At 43.1% G+C, this 20345-nt stretch overlaps 2 protein-coding genes across 8 annotated transcripts in view; one reads left to right on the top strand and one right to left on the bottom strand.

The window, feature by feature from the left end:
- Positions 1 to 9850, bottom strand: part of RAB27A (RAB27A, member RAS oncogene family) — a 33996-nt gene extending 24146 nt beyond the window's left edge. For 3 of the 7 annotated variants that reach the window (XM_074916787.1, XM_074916789.1, XM_074916790.1), the window contains exon 1: positions 9450 to 9849. The gene's annotated coding sequence lies outside the window, so the exon portion shown is untranslated. Of the gene's footprint in view, positions 1 to 9449 lie in introns of all 7 variants that reach the window. The other 4 variants (XM_074916792.1, XM_074916793.1, XM_074916786.1 and 1 more) reach the window with 3 other exon arrangements.
- A 1530-nt stretch (positions 9851 to 11380) lies between these two features.
- On the top strand, positions 11381 to 20300 carry PIGB (phosphatidylinositol glycan anchor biosynthesis class B). Its single transcript, XM_074916785.1, has 12 exons — positions 11381 to 11500; positions 11581 to 11960; positions 12107 to 12224; positions 12795 to 12899; positions 13078 to 13208; positions 13800 to 13940; positions 14295 to 14346; positions 14767 to 14978; positions 16106 to 16170; positions 18351 to 18561; positions 19270 to 19450; positions 20023 to 20300. Exons 1-12 carry the CDS (start codon positions 11390 to 11392, stop codon positions 20152 to 20154), a joined length of 1839 nt encoding a protein of 612 aa, XP_074772886.1. The 5' UTR covers positions 11381 to 11389; the 3' UTR covers positions 20155 to 20300.
- Positions 20301 to 20345: the final 45 nt, after the last annotated feature.

The raw sequence follows: 20345 nt of genomic DNA, 5'->3' as shown, positions 1-20345 counted from the left end.
ATTCCCAGACCTCAGCTTTTGATTTCAGGACAAAACGACGCTGCTTAACTTTCCTCCTACCAACTTGTGAGGAATGCCAACTAATTTTCCCTTCCCCCTTCCAGGAAAGGGTTTTATCTGAAACAGGAAGACTTTGCTAGGAAGGTACAGCTGAAACAAAGCTTATTTTCTGAGGGTGACGTTATACTGATTTCAAACTGCAGAGTTAGTACCAAAACAGAGGGCCTCAGTTTACAAACTGGGTGGACACCAGTGTTGGGTTTTTAAAGTCTCCGTTTTTAAACAAAGACGTTTCCAGTCTCAGCAAATGTTGCACAAAGAGCCGAGCCAACCCTACTTCAGCGGCAGGAAGCGCCTGCAAACGCTACGGCAGCAGCTGGAACAGGAACCGCTGCAGCCAGCCCAAGGTAAGCCTTCCTCTTGCTGCCGTCTGAATCTTAGGGGGATGTAAGAGCTTGGACATTTTCTAAGTTTACACAGGGGATCAAAATTACATCAGTCAAGTCCTGAAACTGTGCTTTGAAACTGTGTAGTTTTGAAGCTACAGCTCTACAAAGGAATGATCAGCTATTTAGTTACTAAATCTTCCCGTCGATTTTACAAACAAGTTTTATGAACAGGTTGTATGAACAAGATGACCTGAGTGCATGGAATTTATGGCCTTCTTGTAAAAATGATCCATGCTACACAGGCCTAGGAAATTTGAGGAGAGTCAAACACAGCGGACAGTGTGGAGCATTCTTCATCACCAAGCATCAGAGTATTTGCCTTCACACATTCCATGCTCTTGAGAAAAGCCTCAAGTGTCTGAACTGCCCTGTAGCAGGTGTTTCCCCTAGAAGAAAATGCTGGATTGTTACCTGTCTAACCATGGTTCTTGCAGGAATTAAGACATCTGCCACTGGAGACGGAAATAGAGGAAGAAAAGCATCTAGCAACAGTCCATTTCAGGTAATACCACAGAATAACTCATCTCTGTTTTCAAAGTCAAATCTTGTCACAAATCTTGTCTGTGCCACAAAACCTCTAACTGGCAATCAAAGAGGAAACTTAAAAAATACAAGAGGGGAAAAGGCAGCCACTGAGACATGCTGCCCATGAACTGTTTCGCATATAGTGGCAAACTTCAAGAAGAGCCGGAGCATGTGCTATCCAGCAATTATTTCACAGTGAAAGAAACAATCTACAAAATACAAAAAGAAGAGATGAGAAAAAAGTAAATAGGAAAAATATGACTGTATTAATTGGTACAGGCAGATTCCTACAACTGTAAAACAGAACTACAGTTGTTTCCCAGGAAGAAAGTCAGCTGCACACAAAAAGACACTGGAAAAAATTAGACGGGCTGATGGGATGCACCGCGAAGGAAAATTGACCCATTGTCATGTGAATGAGGTGGCTACTTACTGCTGCAACAGTCCAGAAATGCAGCAACATGCTAGTATCTCAACACAGAACTAAAAAGACCTGAAGGGAGGAGACAAAATCCTTTCTACAGATTTTTTTCTGCTTTCCACTCACCAATATTCTTTAAAAAAAAAAAAAAAAACAAACCAAACCACCACCACTGACAACCCAGGCTCAGATGATCAGCTTGCACACCAGAAATGTAACAGCTGAACTTTGCCAGCATCAAAACCATTAAATACCCCTTCAGTGATTAAACTGAAAGTAGGTCAGGCAGGCCTTCCTGCTACCTAAACAGCACATTTGCTAAATATTTAGTAATACCACAGATTAAAACAAAACTTTCATGTTTTGTTCTTTCAACTATAAGCTAACCTAGGCAGTTTCTAGTCATGGTGACAGAGCTTTCTTTTAGCACTGCAAGAGATAAAGCATCGGTACCTTTAAGGTCAGTAGCGTTTTACACAGAAAAGAGCTTCTTAAAAATAGTCCCCACTCCAAGACAGGCTCTAGATGATTAACTTCCAAGAGTTATCAGGGTCTCTTCAAGAATAAAAAATGTTAACACTAAAATAATTGACAAATTAAAAGCGTCAGTTTTATTTTCATGGAACTTCGTGCTTCCTAAAGACAGAAAACCTTCCCAGCAATGGGGCACTTAACATCAGCACTTTGGAAAACTTTAGACCAAACTCTGTCATCTTTCTCACAGGAAAAACATCAAAAGATTTTTTCCTGAAATAAAATTTGGTTGTATTTGAAGAACCTGTTAGCATCTCCGAGAAGACTAGTAAAAGATCCCAAACAAGCAAATGAATTGATTTCTCAGTTCTGTTGAACTACAAGTTTACTGCCTCCACATCACTTTCTATTAATGTCAGTGTAGGCACAGCTTATCCTGAGGCAAAGCCAAGAGTGTAAGTGCTTGCTTCAGATCTGAATGAAAAGGGAAAGAAAAAAAAAAAAATTAATTTCTGAATCAGGAATTCTCTCTTATTACAGTTCTGCAATATTAGAAAGAAAATAATAGAAGAAAATACAGTATCCATGTACAAGGTGTTAAGACACCAAGAAATGGTGAATAAAAAGTGTGTACTTAAACCAGCAATAAAATGTATTAGTGTAAGAACAAACATGATTATTCATTTTGACCGAATTAAGAAATTTCATCCTTTTGCATGTAGGAAATGATATTTTGGCAATATTCACATTACTCAGATTACATCATCTTTACTTAAAAGAGGAATATTTAACCTAAAGATGAATTACTTGACATGCTACAGCTCTTCTGTGAGACTTACGTTGGTTCCACATTTTGTAAAACTTATGAAGTGAGTGCTTGTGGCACGAACAGAGCACCTAGAACACGCAGGCAGAAGCGTCCCTGCACTTTGGGAAGAAGCTGTACAAGCACACTAATAATCCCCTGTCTCTGTCTTCAGTCTGAAGAGTTACAAACCTCATTGCAGATCAATGACCTTTATCTATGTATTAAAAGGGTTGATGACTAGGTGGGTTTTTTTAATTAAAAAACATAGTGGCTTCACAGGAAGCTGCTGTACCAGTGTAAAGGAACGTGGGCACTGCAGCTTCCTCAGGAAGGATTGTCAATGTTTCACAATCCTATATTAATACAGTTTTGAAAATTGGTTTTGGTTTTTTATTCATGCTTAAGCTTAACCAATAAGCATTTGTTCTTTGCACTACCTGATCAAGTATGTCATTGCCAAGTAAAAGATACTGCTTTTGAAAACTTATCTCAGCAGAGTTCCAATTTGGACACAGCTGGGTTTTCTTTCCAGCACAAGACGACCCTGTTCACATCTTTTGTAAATCTTCTTAATAAGGCAAGTGGTTCTTCATTTTCCTCAAACTGACAACAGTGTCTTTCACACTTTAAATCTGATCTCAGGAGGAAAAATTAAAAGGTTAGTCCTTAGCAGTATTTGATAGATGCAGAAGTATGCCTCTTCCGAGCTACAGCAAAGTATTTCTTTTATCCTACAGTACTGTTTGATCTTCCATGCAGTGAAGCACATGAAACCTAACTAAACACCTGTGATGCCTATTCTTCTCCTCTACCATTTCTTAAACCACAAACACCATTAACATTAGAGCTCCTTCATTTTCACATTTAGTCAGTGACTCCCTAAGTTAAGTATAACTAACCTGACTGGTTGATCTTATTTCCTTCAGAGTGAGCTAGAGGACTGGGTGGGCTTGTAAAGGCAGTGATTCTGGAGCACATTACCAAAGTAGGTCTCTCAGTTCTGTTGGCCCTATTCCACTCCCTGTGAGACTCCCAATTATGAAAAATGTTACTGCTCCCATTCCTCGTGATCCCTCAGGACGCCAGGCTGAAGGAAAAAATCCCTAAGGCTCAACACACAACACCAGAAATTACAAATGCCATAAGGACTTCTTGGAGCAAAGCTCCAAATCAGCAATGCAGAAAACAAAACTGAAATGAGGACATGCCTCTTAGCCTGGTTTCCTACGGCAACAAAGCTTACTAGAGAGAGGGGCGGAGGCACTGAATTTCTGCCATTTCTGCCTTCTCCCCCAACATCTGAATCTGTTCATCAGTTTTAATGCCCTCATCAGTTTCCCCCCCTCATTCAGAGGGGAAGAAGCCACAAAGATAGGAAGCTCCTATATACTTTGTGAAAAATTGGCAGCTGGCTAAAGGAGAGTCCGACGCACACCCCTACTGCAAGCTGCCTGGGTCTCAGTTCTGTAAGGGGCACCCACTAGCTGACCAAGTTATACAAGCACTGCTCCAGAGCACCTGCAGCACATACTGTGACAATCATTCGATTTTACATTTACTTTCAATTTGGATTTAAAGATTTTTTCTATTTAAAAGCAAATTAAAGCATATCTATTATTAAAAATAAAAAGTTGAGTTTCACTGTATTAACAGTTAAAATTTTTTTTTCTTTTGCGTTTTGTTTTTGTTTTAAGCCTACTAGAAAGCATGATTCTACTTTTGCAGCACACTGTTTTCAGAGGTCCTCCAAAGCCTGCTCTCCAGCTTCTACTGACACACGGCAGGATCTCAGGCCCTGTCCTTGCACCGGGTACTATACCCAAACTGACAACTCTAGAAAACTATCAAAGAAGGATTTATAGTCACCTCTTCTACTTCATGGCTAAAGAACATTGAAAAAACTACTTTAACAACTCTGACTTAGGGCTACATTTATCCAAACTAAAATGATGGGAGTTTTGCTATCAAATTCAAAAGAAATACAGTCAAATACAGACAGTATAGTCTTCAAACTTGGGTATCACCACCTCGGTACAGAGATGTCTACCCTGACACCAGTCTCATGCAAGGAAAAATATGGAAAAATTAAATAGAGCCAGACAGTTCATGCCCCAGCAGAAAAGGCCTGTCAAGTTAAATCACTGTTAGAGGAGGAAGTCAGAGAAGCATGTGCTGTTACACACACGCATGAGAAGCACTCTGTTGCAGATGGACACTACCAGGTCTAGAACCTCACCCAGTACCTGTATTTTGGGTCACATTCACAAATGCATGAAGGCTGGTTTGGAACCAAAGAAATGTGTGTGGGGAATTCTGATTAACGTCTGCAATTACCAATAATACCCCAAATCAACTATCCTACTTTTTTGCTATAATTCACGTTCTGAGTGTTAGCTGGGCTTCAAAGCAGCGTTGGAAAACACCACCCATTGGCAGTAACTGTAACAGCAACTCAGCCCTCATGCAAACCTCCCATAAAACAGTTTAACAGCATAAGCAGCTCCCACAGCTGTTAGCTTTGAGTGATAGCCTGAAGTTTTCAAAATGCATCACACTCCATGTTAATTATGCAATTATCAGCAGGGATTTCCACAAGGAATGTCATTTCCCTCAGCAACTACTAATATGAAACATTATACTTGCAAGACTGGCAGAGACACACAAGAAAACCAGAAAGCTGACATTTCTTATCATAAAAATGAATCAGCTTTTCTTTTCCTCCTCCCCAACATACACGCTTTATTAGACCTTATCACTAATAGCAGCCTTCAGTCTAGTTCAATTATTCCCATTCCCCAAGGATGTTACTGGAAAGAATTTTTTTCTTCCTTTTCAGTTCATAGAGCAACCTTTTTCCTTATAGTTCTTTGACTCAGAGAGCAAAATGAAATATCCAGCAGTTATAAAAATAATGAGACAGGCCCTCAGAATGAAACTTCACTGACTTGGGAGAGCACATGCTGCTCGCTGTCATGGCTGTAGAGCCGCTGTGAAAGCTCTGCCATTCTGACGTGTTTAACGAGAAACGGGAGGATGCCTTTAAAACAGTGGTACTAACGGAGAGAGCCTTCAGCACCTCGTAGTGACATCTGCTGCCTCATGGGTTCATATGCCTAACAGAAGCACTATAAAAATTGTTTTCAACTTCATTTTGCATTCTGCTGTTCTCAATTCAAACCTGAAAGAGGTTTACATACCTGAAAGCTCAGCTACCCTTTCCAACAAATTAAGTTGGTCTAATAAAAGGGATCACTTCTAACCATGGAGCTCAGCTTACCTGAAAGGAAAAAATTTGAATCTTGAGCAATATTCAACTCTTCTGCTATTTATTCCTTTACCCTTTTATCACCTTTTCAGCTGATGGCTGTACACACAAGCAGCAAGATGGCCAGCCGCAAAACTGCAAACACAAACTCCAAAGTTAATCTGGAATCAGCTACTCGATTTGTGTAGCACTTGTCCTTATACCCACCCAGTGTTTTATTTGCATATAAAATATTTCAGTTGGGTATACTCCTTACAGTCCTTTCATTCACATAACTCTTTTACACAAATAATCACGGCAGAAGCGCAGAGTGACTTTCAAAACACTATTTGCAAGTGCCCAAAAATTTAACTTTTAATTTAAAAGCACTGCTCATGTCCTTTTTTCCCACTGCTGGAACCACAATTTCTAAATTTCTAGAAAAGCTGTACTCCTCCTACTAAGCTTCTATCTCCATTGCTGCTTTCTGTTCCTTTCCTCCCTTAGTACCAGTCTTCACATTGGCTTCCAAAAGTGTTTTTATCTAACATGGTTGAGTCTTACCCATTTCTCATCAGTGAAAGCATCAGCGAGAAAGGCAACAGCTATAGCAAACAGATTTGCAAACTCAGGAAAATATCACTGCATTGGTTTACATCTTGATATTATCTTCAGAGCCCTAAAAGCAAGGACATTTGCTTTTTTTTTTTTCCCCTGCAGTAGTTTAAAACACTGAAGAACTTGTCAGGTCAGCTCCAAAGCGCTGGCCAGTACATGAAAAGGATTCCAACGCCCAGTACTATGCAAAACTGTCATACCTCTATCAGAGTATTTTCAACCCCTTGAAGCCACAGCAACATCACAGGAAAAAATTATGCTGGTTAAATGTCATATTTTAATCTATATGCCATAATTCAATCTTCAAAGTTTACTAGATTGGAAAATAAATCACAGGTGTTGGGACTACTAATTACAATAATCAAAAGTAAATTCTCTTGTATTATGTATGAAAACAAAACAATATAAGGACGCTCCAGGAGAAAAATCAGGAGCTAGGACTTCTCATTCACTATGGTTTTACCTCCACTGGAGATAAAAGGGTATGATCTCATGTGATTTAACTTGCTTAAAGTTAGCCCTGCCTCCTGAGAGGGGTGCAGTTTTCAGACTAAGACAACCAAAAAAGAAATGAGGAAATGAAATCTCATAACCAGATGCCATTCCCATTGGAAGTCTGATTGGGAATATTGTTGTATGAACAGAAGAAAAAAAAAAAAGAAAATTCTGTTTATGGTATAAAAAGCTGCCTTTTAGATAAGTATTTCTTAAACTGTGTTGTATTTAAGCAAGTTTTCAGCCATGTTTGAGGTCAGATCTGTAAACATGATATTATCTTCAGCACAAGTGGTATCTGCAAGACAAGAGGAGAGAAAGCAAGTCCTTGAGCAGTTGACATGCCCAGCCCAGCAGTGCCTGGATATAGATATGTAAGTAACCCTCTGAAATTACTGAAGATCAAACTTAACCATCTGCGGGACCAGATCACATGTGCAGGGGAGTACAGTAACACAGCCTTAATCAGAAGAGAGCATCTGATGATTAACCGATTGAATCATAAGCTTAACACATTCTAAATGCACCTTGTTATAATTATTTGCTGAGACATTAACACGGGAAAAAGAGTTGTAATTCTTTATATTCCATCTCTAGTTCCAATTTTGTCTAAAGGAAATTCCTGCTAGCCCTCTGCCGACTACGACAGACTGCTCTTCTAATGGTGTTGATCTGCAGTTCCAGGGTTATGCTGAAAACTGACAGACTACTCACTGTCATTGTGCCAGCACAGGGGACACCCGGCAGTAACAGAAAAAACAAGAATCCAGAGAAGACAAACAGGCATTACTGCTCATAATACTTGCTTCTGTAAACGCCAAAAACTACTTAAAAATTCTTTTATCTCAGCAATCTTCTCTTTGAAAGGAAATGTGTAGTCAAGTGATAAAATAATGTGTTCCCATGTTTAATGACAGAGATGAAAACAAAACTTGCTAGTTTTAGAGATCTGGTTGCGATGAGAAATTTCATTAACTGTAAAAATAAAACAGTCTTAAGTTGTTGCACATTCCCCCCACCCAGAACTCCTTTGTGCAAGAGATGAAGTAGACGTAAAATTAGAACCCTGAACTAGACATACAGGAACATGCTGTTCTTTTTTCCATCTTTTTAACCATGCTTTTGAGACATCCATTTAGCATCACAAATGCTATTCCTACAATTATATACAACGTTTGAAATGCATATTGTACTATATGCTTTTCCCTGGCTGGAAAATAGTTGGAACAGTCACAAAAGTAGTATAAGTCTATGAAAAGAAACAAGGGCTCAGAAGACAAGTCTACATAAGAATAAATTTCCAAGAAAAAGCAGACAATAGATTTTAGAAACTGATTAGTGCCACTAATGCATTTTGTAGAGTTTCGATAAAAACTGTAAGTACAAAGAAACACCAGTAACACTCAGCAGAAAACACACAAATCCTGATGAAAAGCTCATAAGCACGAATCATTAGGTTAAGTTTTTGGGGAGCCATATGATCAGACAGCTCAAAATACACCCGATTCATCTCTAAGGAGAGATAAAAATTAAAGCTGGGTGGTTTTGACAGTTCTAGGCATGTCCTTTATACTTTGCTAACACCATAAAAAAAAAACCCACTTATATATTAATATAATCTAGTCACTTACAGAGCTAGAAAAACCAAGACATTTTTCTGATGGATTTAGCTTTCTTTAGATCCAAGATGATCCAAGTGTTCGTTGAGCCCAAGCACTGCAAATGAGGTTGAAGAGACCTCCTGAACCCTCTCAGCAAGAACTGTGCCAGCCAAACACGCCGTGTTCAGGGGGAAGCCACAGGATCTGCTGATACTCCAACACAAGACCTAAGTCCGGGCTAAACAGATAAAGCACACTTGTATTGCTCCCCTCGACAATTTACCCTTTTTTAAGGCTTTTTTTTTAAAATCACACGCACTATCTGACACCCACTTGTCTTTTTTTTACGTTACAAACGCAGGGCTCGAGCCGTGGGAAGCCTGCAGGTCCTCCAGCTGCTCCGGGCCAGGCCCGAGCGGGGCCGCCGGCGCGGCGGTGCTCGGGGCAGCCGCGGGGAAGGGAAGCCGGGGCAGGGGCGGCCGAGGGGCCGAGGCTTCACACTTGTTCCTTCACCCTCACGAGCGAGCCCCCCGCCCCCCATTACGACCCCTCGTCGGTGGAGCGGAGCGGAGCGGCGGGCCGGGGGCGCTCCCGCTGCTTCGGACTCGCGTGCCCGCGGCACACGGAAATCCCCATTTTTCTCCCCAGGATTTCGAGCTCCTGCCCAAACCACTGGTCCAGCGGTTATTTATTAACTCCTTTTGCAGCGGAAGCGTTTCTCTGGAGCCCGCCCTGCAGCTGCCCCTTGGGAGGGGACGGGGCGGCGAGCGCGCCGAGCCCCCGCCAGCCGCAGCCCGGCTCGCCGCCCCCCTACCTGCTCGCCTCACACGGCCACCGGGGCTCCCGCAGCGCCGCGCCGCTCCGCACCTGCCCTTCGTCGGGCTGCAAGCGTGCCCTTTCCGTCAAGGCAACATCACTTCCCGTAAGGCCCGAGGTAGGGGCGGGAACGGCTGGGCCGGGCCGGGCCGGGCTGGGCTGGGCTGGGCAGCGCCGCCCCGGCTCGGCTCCATCCCCCCTCGGGCCGGGCAGGCTGAGCGGGCTGCCCCGTACCGCAACGATGGGATTTTACTCAAATCCCGACGGGCATTTTTAAGGGAGCAGCTGGCCCCTCAGCCTGCTTGTCCTCCTCACTTTGCTGGAAGATCACCCGCCGTTTAATGACAATGCACGAGAGGCGAAACGGGTTTTGAAGAGAAAATCCGTGGTGCCAGGTTCATGTCCATCGCTGCAGATTAAGTGAGTTTTTTCTGCCGCCTGCTGGCTGCCTCCCCTCAGCAGAGGGAAGCCCTTCCCCTGCTCTCGGCAGCTGCTCAGAAAGCACACTTGAAATCCAGCAGTCTCGAGAGTTCAGCAACCAGGCTGAAGCTGTTGCATCAATCCCCTCCCGTCTGCATCAGTTCGGGCATCCCCTTTCGTGAGACTTCTCAAAATCAACTGCCACCTTTACGGACAAACTTCCAGCAATTATGCTTACAAAGGAAGTGCCTACTAGACTTCAGTTACGCCTTTTCAAAAATAACCTTTTCAATATGGAACGGTCTTGTAATCAAAGGAAGCTACTGGAGTCACCGCAGTAGCTCTTCTGCCTCTGCCCTCATCACAGACTTGTGGCGTTTCCTCAGGCCCAAACCAGAGTCATCACGGGCTCAACTGCACCCCCCAGTCCACCTTCCACTCCGTGCTCACCTCGCCTTCTGCCAAGACCACCCACTGCCTCCAGCTGTCACATCATTCCTGGCTTTAAATAAAAGCACATCCAGGGAAAGGATTTCTCCCCTCACGCAGTCCGCAGACTCAAGTGTTAAAACCAGAATCTGACACAAGATTCCTCCCGAGACCCGCAGGTTTTAGTTTTATTTTTTTTAAATCTTGAAATATCTACAGATCTAGTTTCCCTGAGTCTCAGATTCTCTTTGCCAGGCTGATCCACACCTATTGCAAGATTAATGCCGACCTACCGAGCTACACGCCGAAGCACTTCGCCACATTTATCTGCTAAAGCCACTCTGGGCTCTGTCGGGAATGGAAGATGCGTGTGTGGGAACACGGGGGGTGTGTGTGTGTGTGTGTATGGATGTAAGGCGGGGACACCAAAGCTGGGTGCACTTCCCCTCTCGGCCACCAGCACAACCGCATTCCCCACAGCACCGAAGTATTAAGGACTCAAACTGTGACAAGTAGGTGAAAACGGTATTTATCTCTCGGAGGATCAGATCAGAGGCAATCCAGAGACAAACCGGCACGCGTAACCGTACAGCTGCGGCTCTCTCTCCGCTTCCCCGGCGGTTATTTAAACTCAGCGGTGCAGACGTACCTTCCAACATTCAGAATTTTATTCGTATTTCAACATTCGCGTCCCTACGGGCTGGTACCAAACGCACACGGTGACACCTCGGGCCGGCGGATGGCTCCAGGGCAGGGCCCGGCTGCCGAGGGGGCCGCTCGGGGCCGGCGCAGGGGGGACCCTCCCCGGCAGGCGACGAAGGCTCCGGCTCCCTCAGCGGCTCGGGCGCCATTTCCAGCGGCGGCGGCGGCGCGGGGGGCCCGGCGGGCCCGGGGAGAGGCGCCAGGGCAGCGCCGCGGCTCCAACGGCTCCCTCAGGGCCCCTTCTCCGGCGCGGCGTCTGCCGCGGGCCCCGCCGTGCTCTCGGGGGGCTGCCGGGGCGGCAGGAACACGGGCCGGTAGATGTAGATGCCGCTGACCACGCCGAGCGCCACGGCCAGCGCCACCTGAGGCAGCGGCAGCCGCCCCCACATGGCGGCAGACGGCGCTACCGCGGACACGCGCGTGAGGCGCCGCGGCCTCTCCGCGCTCCTCGGCGGCGCCTTCGCCCCCGGGCGGGGAGGCGGCAGAGCGGGCGGGGAGGCGGCAGAGCGGGCGGGGAGGCGGCAGAGCGGGCGGGGAGGCGGCAGAGCGGGCGGGGAGGCGGCAGAGCGGGCGGGGAGGCGGCAGAGCGGGCGGCGACCCCGGCCCCGGCAGCGCTGGGACAGGGCGGAGCTCGCGCCTCCCGCCCGCCGGAGCACCGGAAGGAAATGGCGGCGGCGGGCCCGCCCCGGCGGATGGAGGCGGCCGGCGGGCCGGGGGGCAGGCGGCGGCCGGGGCCGCCCGGGGCCGGCGGGCAGCGAGGCGCCGGTAAGCGGGACGGGGCGGCGGGGCGGCCCGGGGAGGGCCCCGTGGCGGACACACGCTCCCGCCCCGGCGGGCCCGCGCCGCTGCTGGCGCTGACGCTGGCGCTGCGGGCGCTGAACTGCGCCCTCGTCCGGACCAGCTTCGTCCCGGACGAGTACTGGCAGTCGCTGGAGGTGGCGCATCGCATGGTCTTCAGATATCCTCCCGTTTCCCGGGGCTGCCCCGCCCCAGCGGCCAGGGGGGAGCTTGGCCGGCAGCCGAACCCGCGCTGCTCGGACAGCAACGCGGCCCGAACGCAGCTTTTTGTTTCAGTCGCTCATGATTTATCCTTAACGTTAATAATTATGGCCACCTAACGTGGGAATGGACGAGCGGCCTAAGGGGCTATTCCTACCCCCTGATCTTTGCAAGCATCTACAAAGCTTTACAGCTCCTGGCCCAGGATGATGTTCGGCTGCTGGTGAGTATAATCAAAAACCACCTCTGCTACTAAAATTCAGTTAGAACAGCGTATTCTTGTCATTGGCCAGGTAAAGTATAAAGCCTTGAGATGTAGGAGCACAGAGACCTGGCTGGAGGGTTCCACAGGCGCACAGAACTCATCCGAAGATCTCCAGCCGCAGTACCGCAGAGGATTATTCCTGGCCTCCACCAATGTCCTTGAGGCTCGTACTGATATTGTTCACCACTGCATCATAACTGCTCGGCGGTTCAGTTTTCCAGAGTGTTTAATAATGTGTATTATTACTGAACAGTACAAACAGCCCCTTCTGACTTCTACTAGAGATGAATGGCAAAGAATTCTTTCAATTTCTGAACACTTCCAGCCGAACTTTAGACTTTGTTTTGGCAGAGATACTAGTCCCACCAAAGGACTTTACTATTTAAAAAAAACCACAACACATTAAAAGCTATAGAGAATATTCACTAATTCACTACTTTCACATCTGAACAGTCACTCACTAATTCTTCTCTTCAAACTCAGAGTGTAACAGGTTTGCTGCAAGTAAAATTTTCTCTGCTTACACAGATATGGGTCCCTAGACTTGGCCAGGCAGTGCTGGCAGCTTTTGCTGATGTGAAGCTTTACTCCTTAGTGCAACACCTCGAGAATGCAGAAACAGCAAAGTGTGTGGTGAGTCTCAGCCTTTAAAAAAATTTTATGCATGTTAATAAACACTGTTGCTTGCAGTGCAAACGACAGCAAAATGACAGTAAGTCACACCTTGAAGAACTGTCACCTTCATTTAAAACTACAGAATTTGTTCCTGCCGTTTCTTCCTGTGCATCCTGTTGTTTGTAATTATTTTCAGTACTTCTGCCAGCTGTGTTCCTGGTTTACGTGGTATTCCTGTACCAGAACTCTAACAAACACCATGGAAACTCTTCTTACCATTTTTGCTCTTTCCTACTATCCAATAAAAGGTTCCAAGATGGGGAGCAGGTGAGAAACTTTCTATTAACAGTACTGATAATATTTGGCTTGGGATAACACCAATCTACTGATGCTGTTGAAAATGCTAACTTGTGTCTTAAAATAGAAGGCAACCAAAACTACCTCATTCATGCAGCAAGAGCTCTAGATCATGGAATGAACAGGAAGCATGGTATTTCCTCTAAAAACACTATAGCTGGCATGTAAAATTACTATTCTCTAATTCCCTTGCACAAAGCATCACTTTATGGGAAACTTTTAATGTAAAGGACTGAAATTTGTAGTAACTTGGGAAAAGATTAGCAAAAGCTTGTTTGGGTTCAGATACAGGTGAATTTGTGGTCACAACTTTCTTTACCGGCTATCTATTTTAAAGCAAGTACGTGCTTCTAGTTAGCAACTCCACTGCTAATAAAGCTAGTAGACAGTTGGCAGCCTCCCAAGCAAAACAGAGTATCTGCACCGAGAATCAAAGTTACCTACAATATGAAAAACATCAGAGACATGACAGCACTTACACTGTTGAAATGTCAATGTCTGCAAAAGAACTGACCAAACCTTTTAAAAAACTTCTGGTTTTCTTATGTTCCCTCATTCTAGTTGCAAATATTTAGCTTTGGTAGCACTTGCAATTGTTATTCGTCCTACTGCTGTTATCCCATGGATACCTTTGGTCTGCAGCCATTTTTTGCAAGAACAGAGGAAAGCAGACCTCATCCTATACAACTGCATTCCAATTGGGTAAGTTCTTACTAAATTTAAACTATAACTGTGCACAGCTGTATCTTAAGATTGATTTTTATGGTCCTTTTGCAAAAGTTTAAATAAGGGGCATGCTGCCTTTAAATGAATGTATATGCTAAAAGAAAGCACTAGGAGAGGTTTCATAAGGGTGAGACCTGAACAGCGTTCCAGCTTTGTCTGGGATTGTGCCAAGGATACCAAGTAATGGCAACTGTAAAATGGTCATAACTATGGATAATCTCACAAAAAGACTAGGAATCAGGGAATCCTCACAGCTATTTAGAGAACAGTAGAATCTGATACAAAAGCAATTCAGGCAACATCAGTGCAACCAACTTTCCATTTTTGCAGACTGGTCACGGTAGGAACCTCTTTAATAATTGACCGCATGTTTTTTGGTGAGGTAAGTTGTTTTAAACTTGACTTATACGAAAAAGGTTGGGTTTTAGCGTTTTAACATGGACGGATGTTTCAGTTGTCTCTAACTTCCATTATTTCTGCAACTGTGTTAGGCCTGTGATCTCCAAATAGATCCTCAGCCATAAAAACTCCTCAAACACTGATTTCTCAGTTACTTTCAATGACAGTTACTTAAAATCAGTGTGCTCAGCTCTCAATAAATCAATAGTTATCAGCAAACCACAAAACACTACTGTGTTTAATTGCTAAATATAGGAAGTCTCTGACAAGTCTGAGTTAAAAAAACGTAAGTATGAATGAAAAGGCACTATCTTTTAAGGCCAGTGATAACTGTAATTCAGTTTAGCTGTTGGTTTTCACTTTGGATTTGTATTTAACTTTCTGCTCCCCCCAAATCTCCCAGTGGGTACTGGTTCAGCTGAACTTCCTGAAATTCAACGTGCTGCAGAATTTGGGAACATTTTACGGATCCCATCCTTGGCACTGGTACTTCACTCAGGGACTACCAGTCATCTTGGGTACCCATCTGCCTTTCTTTATTCATGGCTGTGTGTTGGCCGCAAAAAGGTACCGCATCCTCCTAGTGGCAGTGATTTGGACAGTGTTGGTATACAGGTAATTTTTCCTAAGTGTAACTACTCTCTTTCACTGGTTGTGTTCTTTTCAGAGCTCATATCCTATCTAGAACAAAAAAGCACAGTATTCAGGTGCAGCGATAGAAAACTTTAAACTATTCAAACACGCCAAGAAATGCAGTCAATTATACATAAAATTCTAGAAACTATTGTAATACACTTGTATCGTTACCAAACATGTATTATTAGAATTTATTAGACCCCTAAGGAATAGAATAATTCAGCATAACTTTCAATGGAAAATAAGAAAAATGCACACTCAAATCACCCAACAGGTGTTTAAGCAACAACAGTAGTAGTTAGAAAACTGTGTTTACTAGATGCTTGTTAACAAAAATGTATTTGGTTCTTCAGTACATCCCCAGTAAGATGGGAGGCCCTTAGGCCTCTAAAACTTTCTCCATTGACATATTTATCACACGACAGTATGTCTTATTTCAATTTGAGAAGCAGAAGAAAAGGTAAGGTGTTTCTAAAGCATCAGAATTAACTGTAGATTAAACGTGAGACTTTTAGACAAGATACAGCAAATGGTAGCAAGGCCACAAATGCCATCTCTTGTTTCAGTCCAGCTCAAAACTGGATGTAGCTCTATTAGTTTTAGGCCTTTTTTATCTCCCTTAGTCTTTTAAAAACCTGTTTGGTTTCCATGACACCAGCCTTGCAGCAATCTCCAAAAAAGGCCCTAAAATTGGCATGGGAAATTGTGTAAAGTCGTATTAATAGAGGTGAATGTTACTTAACATTGTGTACTTGAGTCTTAGCTTCTCATCCACGCTTTTTATTGTGTTTTATTATAGAAGGCAAATTGGTGAAGTACTAGCTAAGTTCTGTCTAGTAGTCATAGAATCAGACCACTTAATCACTAGAGTAGTAGCTAGGTACTTTTATTAGTGCTTGGTTTAAACAGACCAAATAATCTTAACTTGAATGTACTCATTAGGTTCTTAAAAAGCAGCTATTTGGACTTTTACTCTAAACTGCTTCAATGCCAGAAGCTTTTTAGTACATGCAAGTGCTTCTCTTCCAGTCCTTCATGCGCTAAAACACATTTTGTCAACAGAACTGATGCATTTAACTTCCTTGCTGTATTCTGTTTTCTTACAGCATGCTGAGTCACAAAGAATTCAGGTTCATCTACCCCATACTGCCGTTTTGCATGGTTTTCTGTGGTAAGCAGTCATTTCAAATGTCTTGCAACCTTCCCTGTATATGATTTTTATCTAAAGAGAGACTGTTAAAAGTCAATGTAGGTATTTGACAAAGGATTCTTAGAACTAGCCTAACCTTTTCTTACAGTTAGGAAAAAAAGAAGGGGTGGGGGGAAGATGAGGAACAGCAAGTGACTGAAACACAGATGGAGAATCCTTAGCAGGGCTGGAAGTACTTCCTGCCAAAAATACTAAAATTGCCTCAGTGACTCCTAATTTTTTAGCAATGCCACCCTTACCCCAAATTTTGTTCCTTGGCTCCTTTGTAGTATTTTTCCACCCAGTTCTCTTGGCTATTCCTGACAGATGCCTTTGAGTTAAGGAGGTGATGCTAGTTTTCTGTGTGCTCTGGATCAACCGCTACCTGGAGGCTACTTCCCACAGAAGTTGTAGGCAGTTATAGCTTCTTCCTTCAGGCATAGTAAGGTGAATTTGTTAAAACACGAATAAGGTCCCTAAACTAACGTGGTTAACTTTAATTTTTAAGAGAATCTCTCCACAGTTTAAATGGGAAAGCGCATGGCCTTTGCTAAAAAAGAATTTCCTGATACTTTAAAACTTTCTAGTAAAGTACTCCTTTGTATTTTTTCTTGGTTTGTGTTTGGTTTTTTTTCTTATAAATACACAATACAGCCTAATAAGGAAGTGGTTTATATTTCACAAAATTAGGTGTTAACAACAGCAGTGGATCTATACGAACAGTAAAAATCACAATGTAAAGTCTAATATGCTGAAAAGTTAGAAAGATTAGAACTTCAAAACATGAAGCTGTACAGCTTTAGCTTAAATACAAATTCAAAAACAGATGAATCGATGAACAATTTTCTTTAACCCATTTTGCTAGTCTAAACAGAAGTAAATCTTACTTCAATAATTTTGCTCTCGCTGAGATCAGAGATATAAGTCTTGACTTGATTCGATAGCAGATCTAGATCTAAGGTGAACAGTTCTACCTCACATGCAGAAAAATGCCAGACCACTACTTGTTAATATCCCTCAACTTTCTTAAGGGAATGAGGTCATTAGGCAACTTATCAAGAGCTAATTATCATCTGTTTGGATACTTTAGTAAAGAAAAAAATGACAAAAGTTATTTCTGAAAATTCAGTGGTTACAAAGAGGTCTTTAAATTGCTCAAAACATTATAAATAAAAGCAGAAAAAAACCCCACATGAATTTCAAAGTAATTTCCAAGCACACTTAAAGGTAAGAGCATTTCACAAAAGCAGTAAAAGAAAAGCCTGTAATAGAATGTTTCCACTTGTGCTTAAACCACAGACTAATTAGTAGACTTTGTTTTCATCTGAGATGAAGATCTGCAATTTGTCAGAACAGACCAACTGAATACCAACACAACTTGTGAAACAGGCCTATTTAACTTGTTTCTTGTGATTCAGTAACCGTGGTCACAGAGCTTGGCTGCGTAAAATATTTTTATCTCCTAATACTGACAAACACGTGACTTAATAAGGGTTTCCAGACTGGCTGCAACATCCTGTGCCACGTTCATCTAAGTTGTGGTTGTGAGAAACGGGTTTATACAGCTACCTCCCACCAGGAGAAATGCCTCTTGCTGTTATTAGCTCCTTCAAGAAAAGTTGGGGGGAAGGAGCAGAGATGGGAAAAGATGGAGGAGTAAGCGTTTCCAAGGATAGTAGCTCAAAAATGAACAAGGGAACGCTGCAGCTTTCGGCACGTTGGGGAAAAAGCATACCACAGCCCTTCCAGGGCACATCTACCGTTTATTCTGGCTCTGCTTGGACAGGGGTGAATCAGAACACGTCAGTAAGTCACCAACACACCACTGATCTGCCCAACGGACTGGTTTTCCCCACAAGCAAATAAAATTAAGCCCTAAAAAGACAAAGCATTGGCTTTGTAATTGTACTTCTGTACCTCAAAAGATAGGTGTTGGGCTTAACATTTACACTGTTAAATCTAAGATTTAATAAGGGCAAAGCCTAAGTTTTGAATTTCCATGCAAAGAGTAAAGACTAAAACAACACTATGAAAATACCTCAAAGCAAGGTGCCGTTACCAAGTCAGTAATGGTTTTCCAGTGACTTACGGTACTTTCTAAGCTGCTGTGTGGAACTGTTGGTATCTGCTTATCTCTAGAACTCACTCAAATGTTTCTATAGGATATTCTTTGAAACACCTGAAAGCATGGAAGAAATCTGCAGCAAGTTTCCTGCTTTTATCCAACTTACTCCCAGCCCTGTATACAGGCTTGATTCACCAGCGAGGTGCTCTTGATGTTATGAGTCACATACAGCAACTCTGCAGTAACTCTGACCAGTCACAAGCTTTTGTCTTCATCATGATGCCGTGCCACTCCACTCCATTTTACAGGTATTAAAATAGTTAAGTGTACTATATTCCATACACTTGAGCATAAATGAAGATTTTTTTTTTCCCTAAGCTTAACAAATTGAGATGGATAAACATTACAGGAAGAGTTTGGATTTTTCATACAGTTAATACAGAATAAACAGGAAAATAAGTCAAATGCTTATACCACAGAATAAAGTTCAGCATCTAAGCTTTATTCAGTTTTTGTAAAATAACTTTGTATGAGGATAAGCAGTAAGGACTTCTGAAAGTCATAGTGCTTCACTGTGGCAACTTTTGTAGCAAAACTGAAGACTGATTGTTACAGTCAAACTATTCATTTTACCTTTACTTCTGCTGCTAGAGAGTAAAGAAATGTAATTATAAAATGACTAAGGTCACTATTCCCAAAAGTTTGCAATAGATCCTGGCACGTAAACAAAACATATAAGCAGATATAAACCATGAAGCTGATATGGAGAAGTACCTTTTTAAGAAACTGCTGTTATGCATAAATCTGCTTTCTGTGAACAGCTGACACCACAGAGCGGTTTGGAGCTGAATCCACTTGTTCTACTTTTGCTTTCACATGAAGTAACAAAAGGGAAAAAAATAAGACTCTGGGGGAGAAAACCCAATATTCAATTTTGGTTTTGAGTGATGAGTCATTTCAAGTCTTGGATACTGCTCAGTTTATCCTGAAGTGTGTGTTTGTTTTTTTCCCCCCAGTCATGTTCACTGTCCTCTGAAAATGAGATTCCTTCAGTGTCCCCCAGACCTAACTGGAAATGAGAGCTATATTGATGAAGCAGATGTATTTTACTCTAATCCACTTGGCTGGCTTAATAAGGAATTTTACAATGATACGTTATTACCCAGTCACCTGATCTTCTTCAGTGTGCTAGAACAGGTATGGTAACTGCAAGATGAAACTAAGCAGTTTTGAGGTCAAGTCACAAAATAAGTTAGGGGAGAGTTATAGGTAAGACTTTTGAAGACTGCTGTTCACAGCTTTTTAAAACACAAATTAGAACTGAACTCTCTAGTCCATAACACAGCAGAGATACCAGTCAAGTGATACACACTTAACAGATGCCCTCTCCCCGTGTGTGAGTTCTATCTACATGCCATAAAGTAATCTTCCATGGAATTCTCCTCGAGCCACATTTAAACAGATGTTGTGGTCCATTCCCAGAACCATACACTTTTAAGTAAGCAACACTGACATGCCTGCAGTCAAGAGTATCTTTCCCCCTCAATTCTTTTATGAAGTCCATGTACCCAAAACAGCGGTGTCTGGTGAACATCCACACTGGACAGGATCAAACAGCATAGGTACCTCTTTCTAGCAGTCTTTCCTAAAATAAAGGATAAAACTTCGAGGGGACAGTTGAATTGATAGTTTTCAGAAGACTTTAGAACACTGTTTTGATGCTCTCAACTGCACTTTCTAACTGGAAACTCATGTATGTTCATTTACAGGAAATATCATCATTTCTAGCCTCAAAGGGCTATGAGAAAACAGCTACTGTCTTTCATACTCACGTACCTCAAGGACGAGTTGGAAGCCACATCTATGTCTACAGGAAAGGAACTGAAATGATTCATAACTGAAGATCAGTTTCTAGACTTAAGACCTAATGAGGTCAGTTTTGTACTGCAGACAGGAGAGTGTAGTGAGTCTGAAACTGGGGAGGTCTGATGAGGCAGCCACTGGCTGTCTGGGAACACTTCAGGCAACTTCAGCAGCAGTGTGGCAGGGTGGGGATGCTGACCTACCTTACAACACTAGAAAACATCAGCAA

This window comes from Athene noctua, chromosome 13 (genome assembly GCF_965140245.1).
Source record: "Athene noctua chromosome 13, bAthNoc1.hap1.1, whole genome shotgun sequence".
NCBI classification, from domain to species: Eukaryota; Metazoa; Chordata; class Aves; order Strigiformes; family Strigidae; genus Athene; species Athene noctua.
This window is presented reverse-complemented; position numbering and strand designations above follow the sequence as displayed.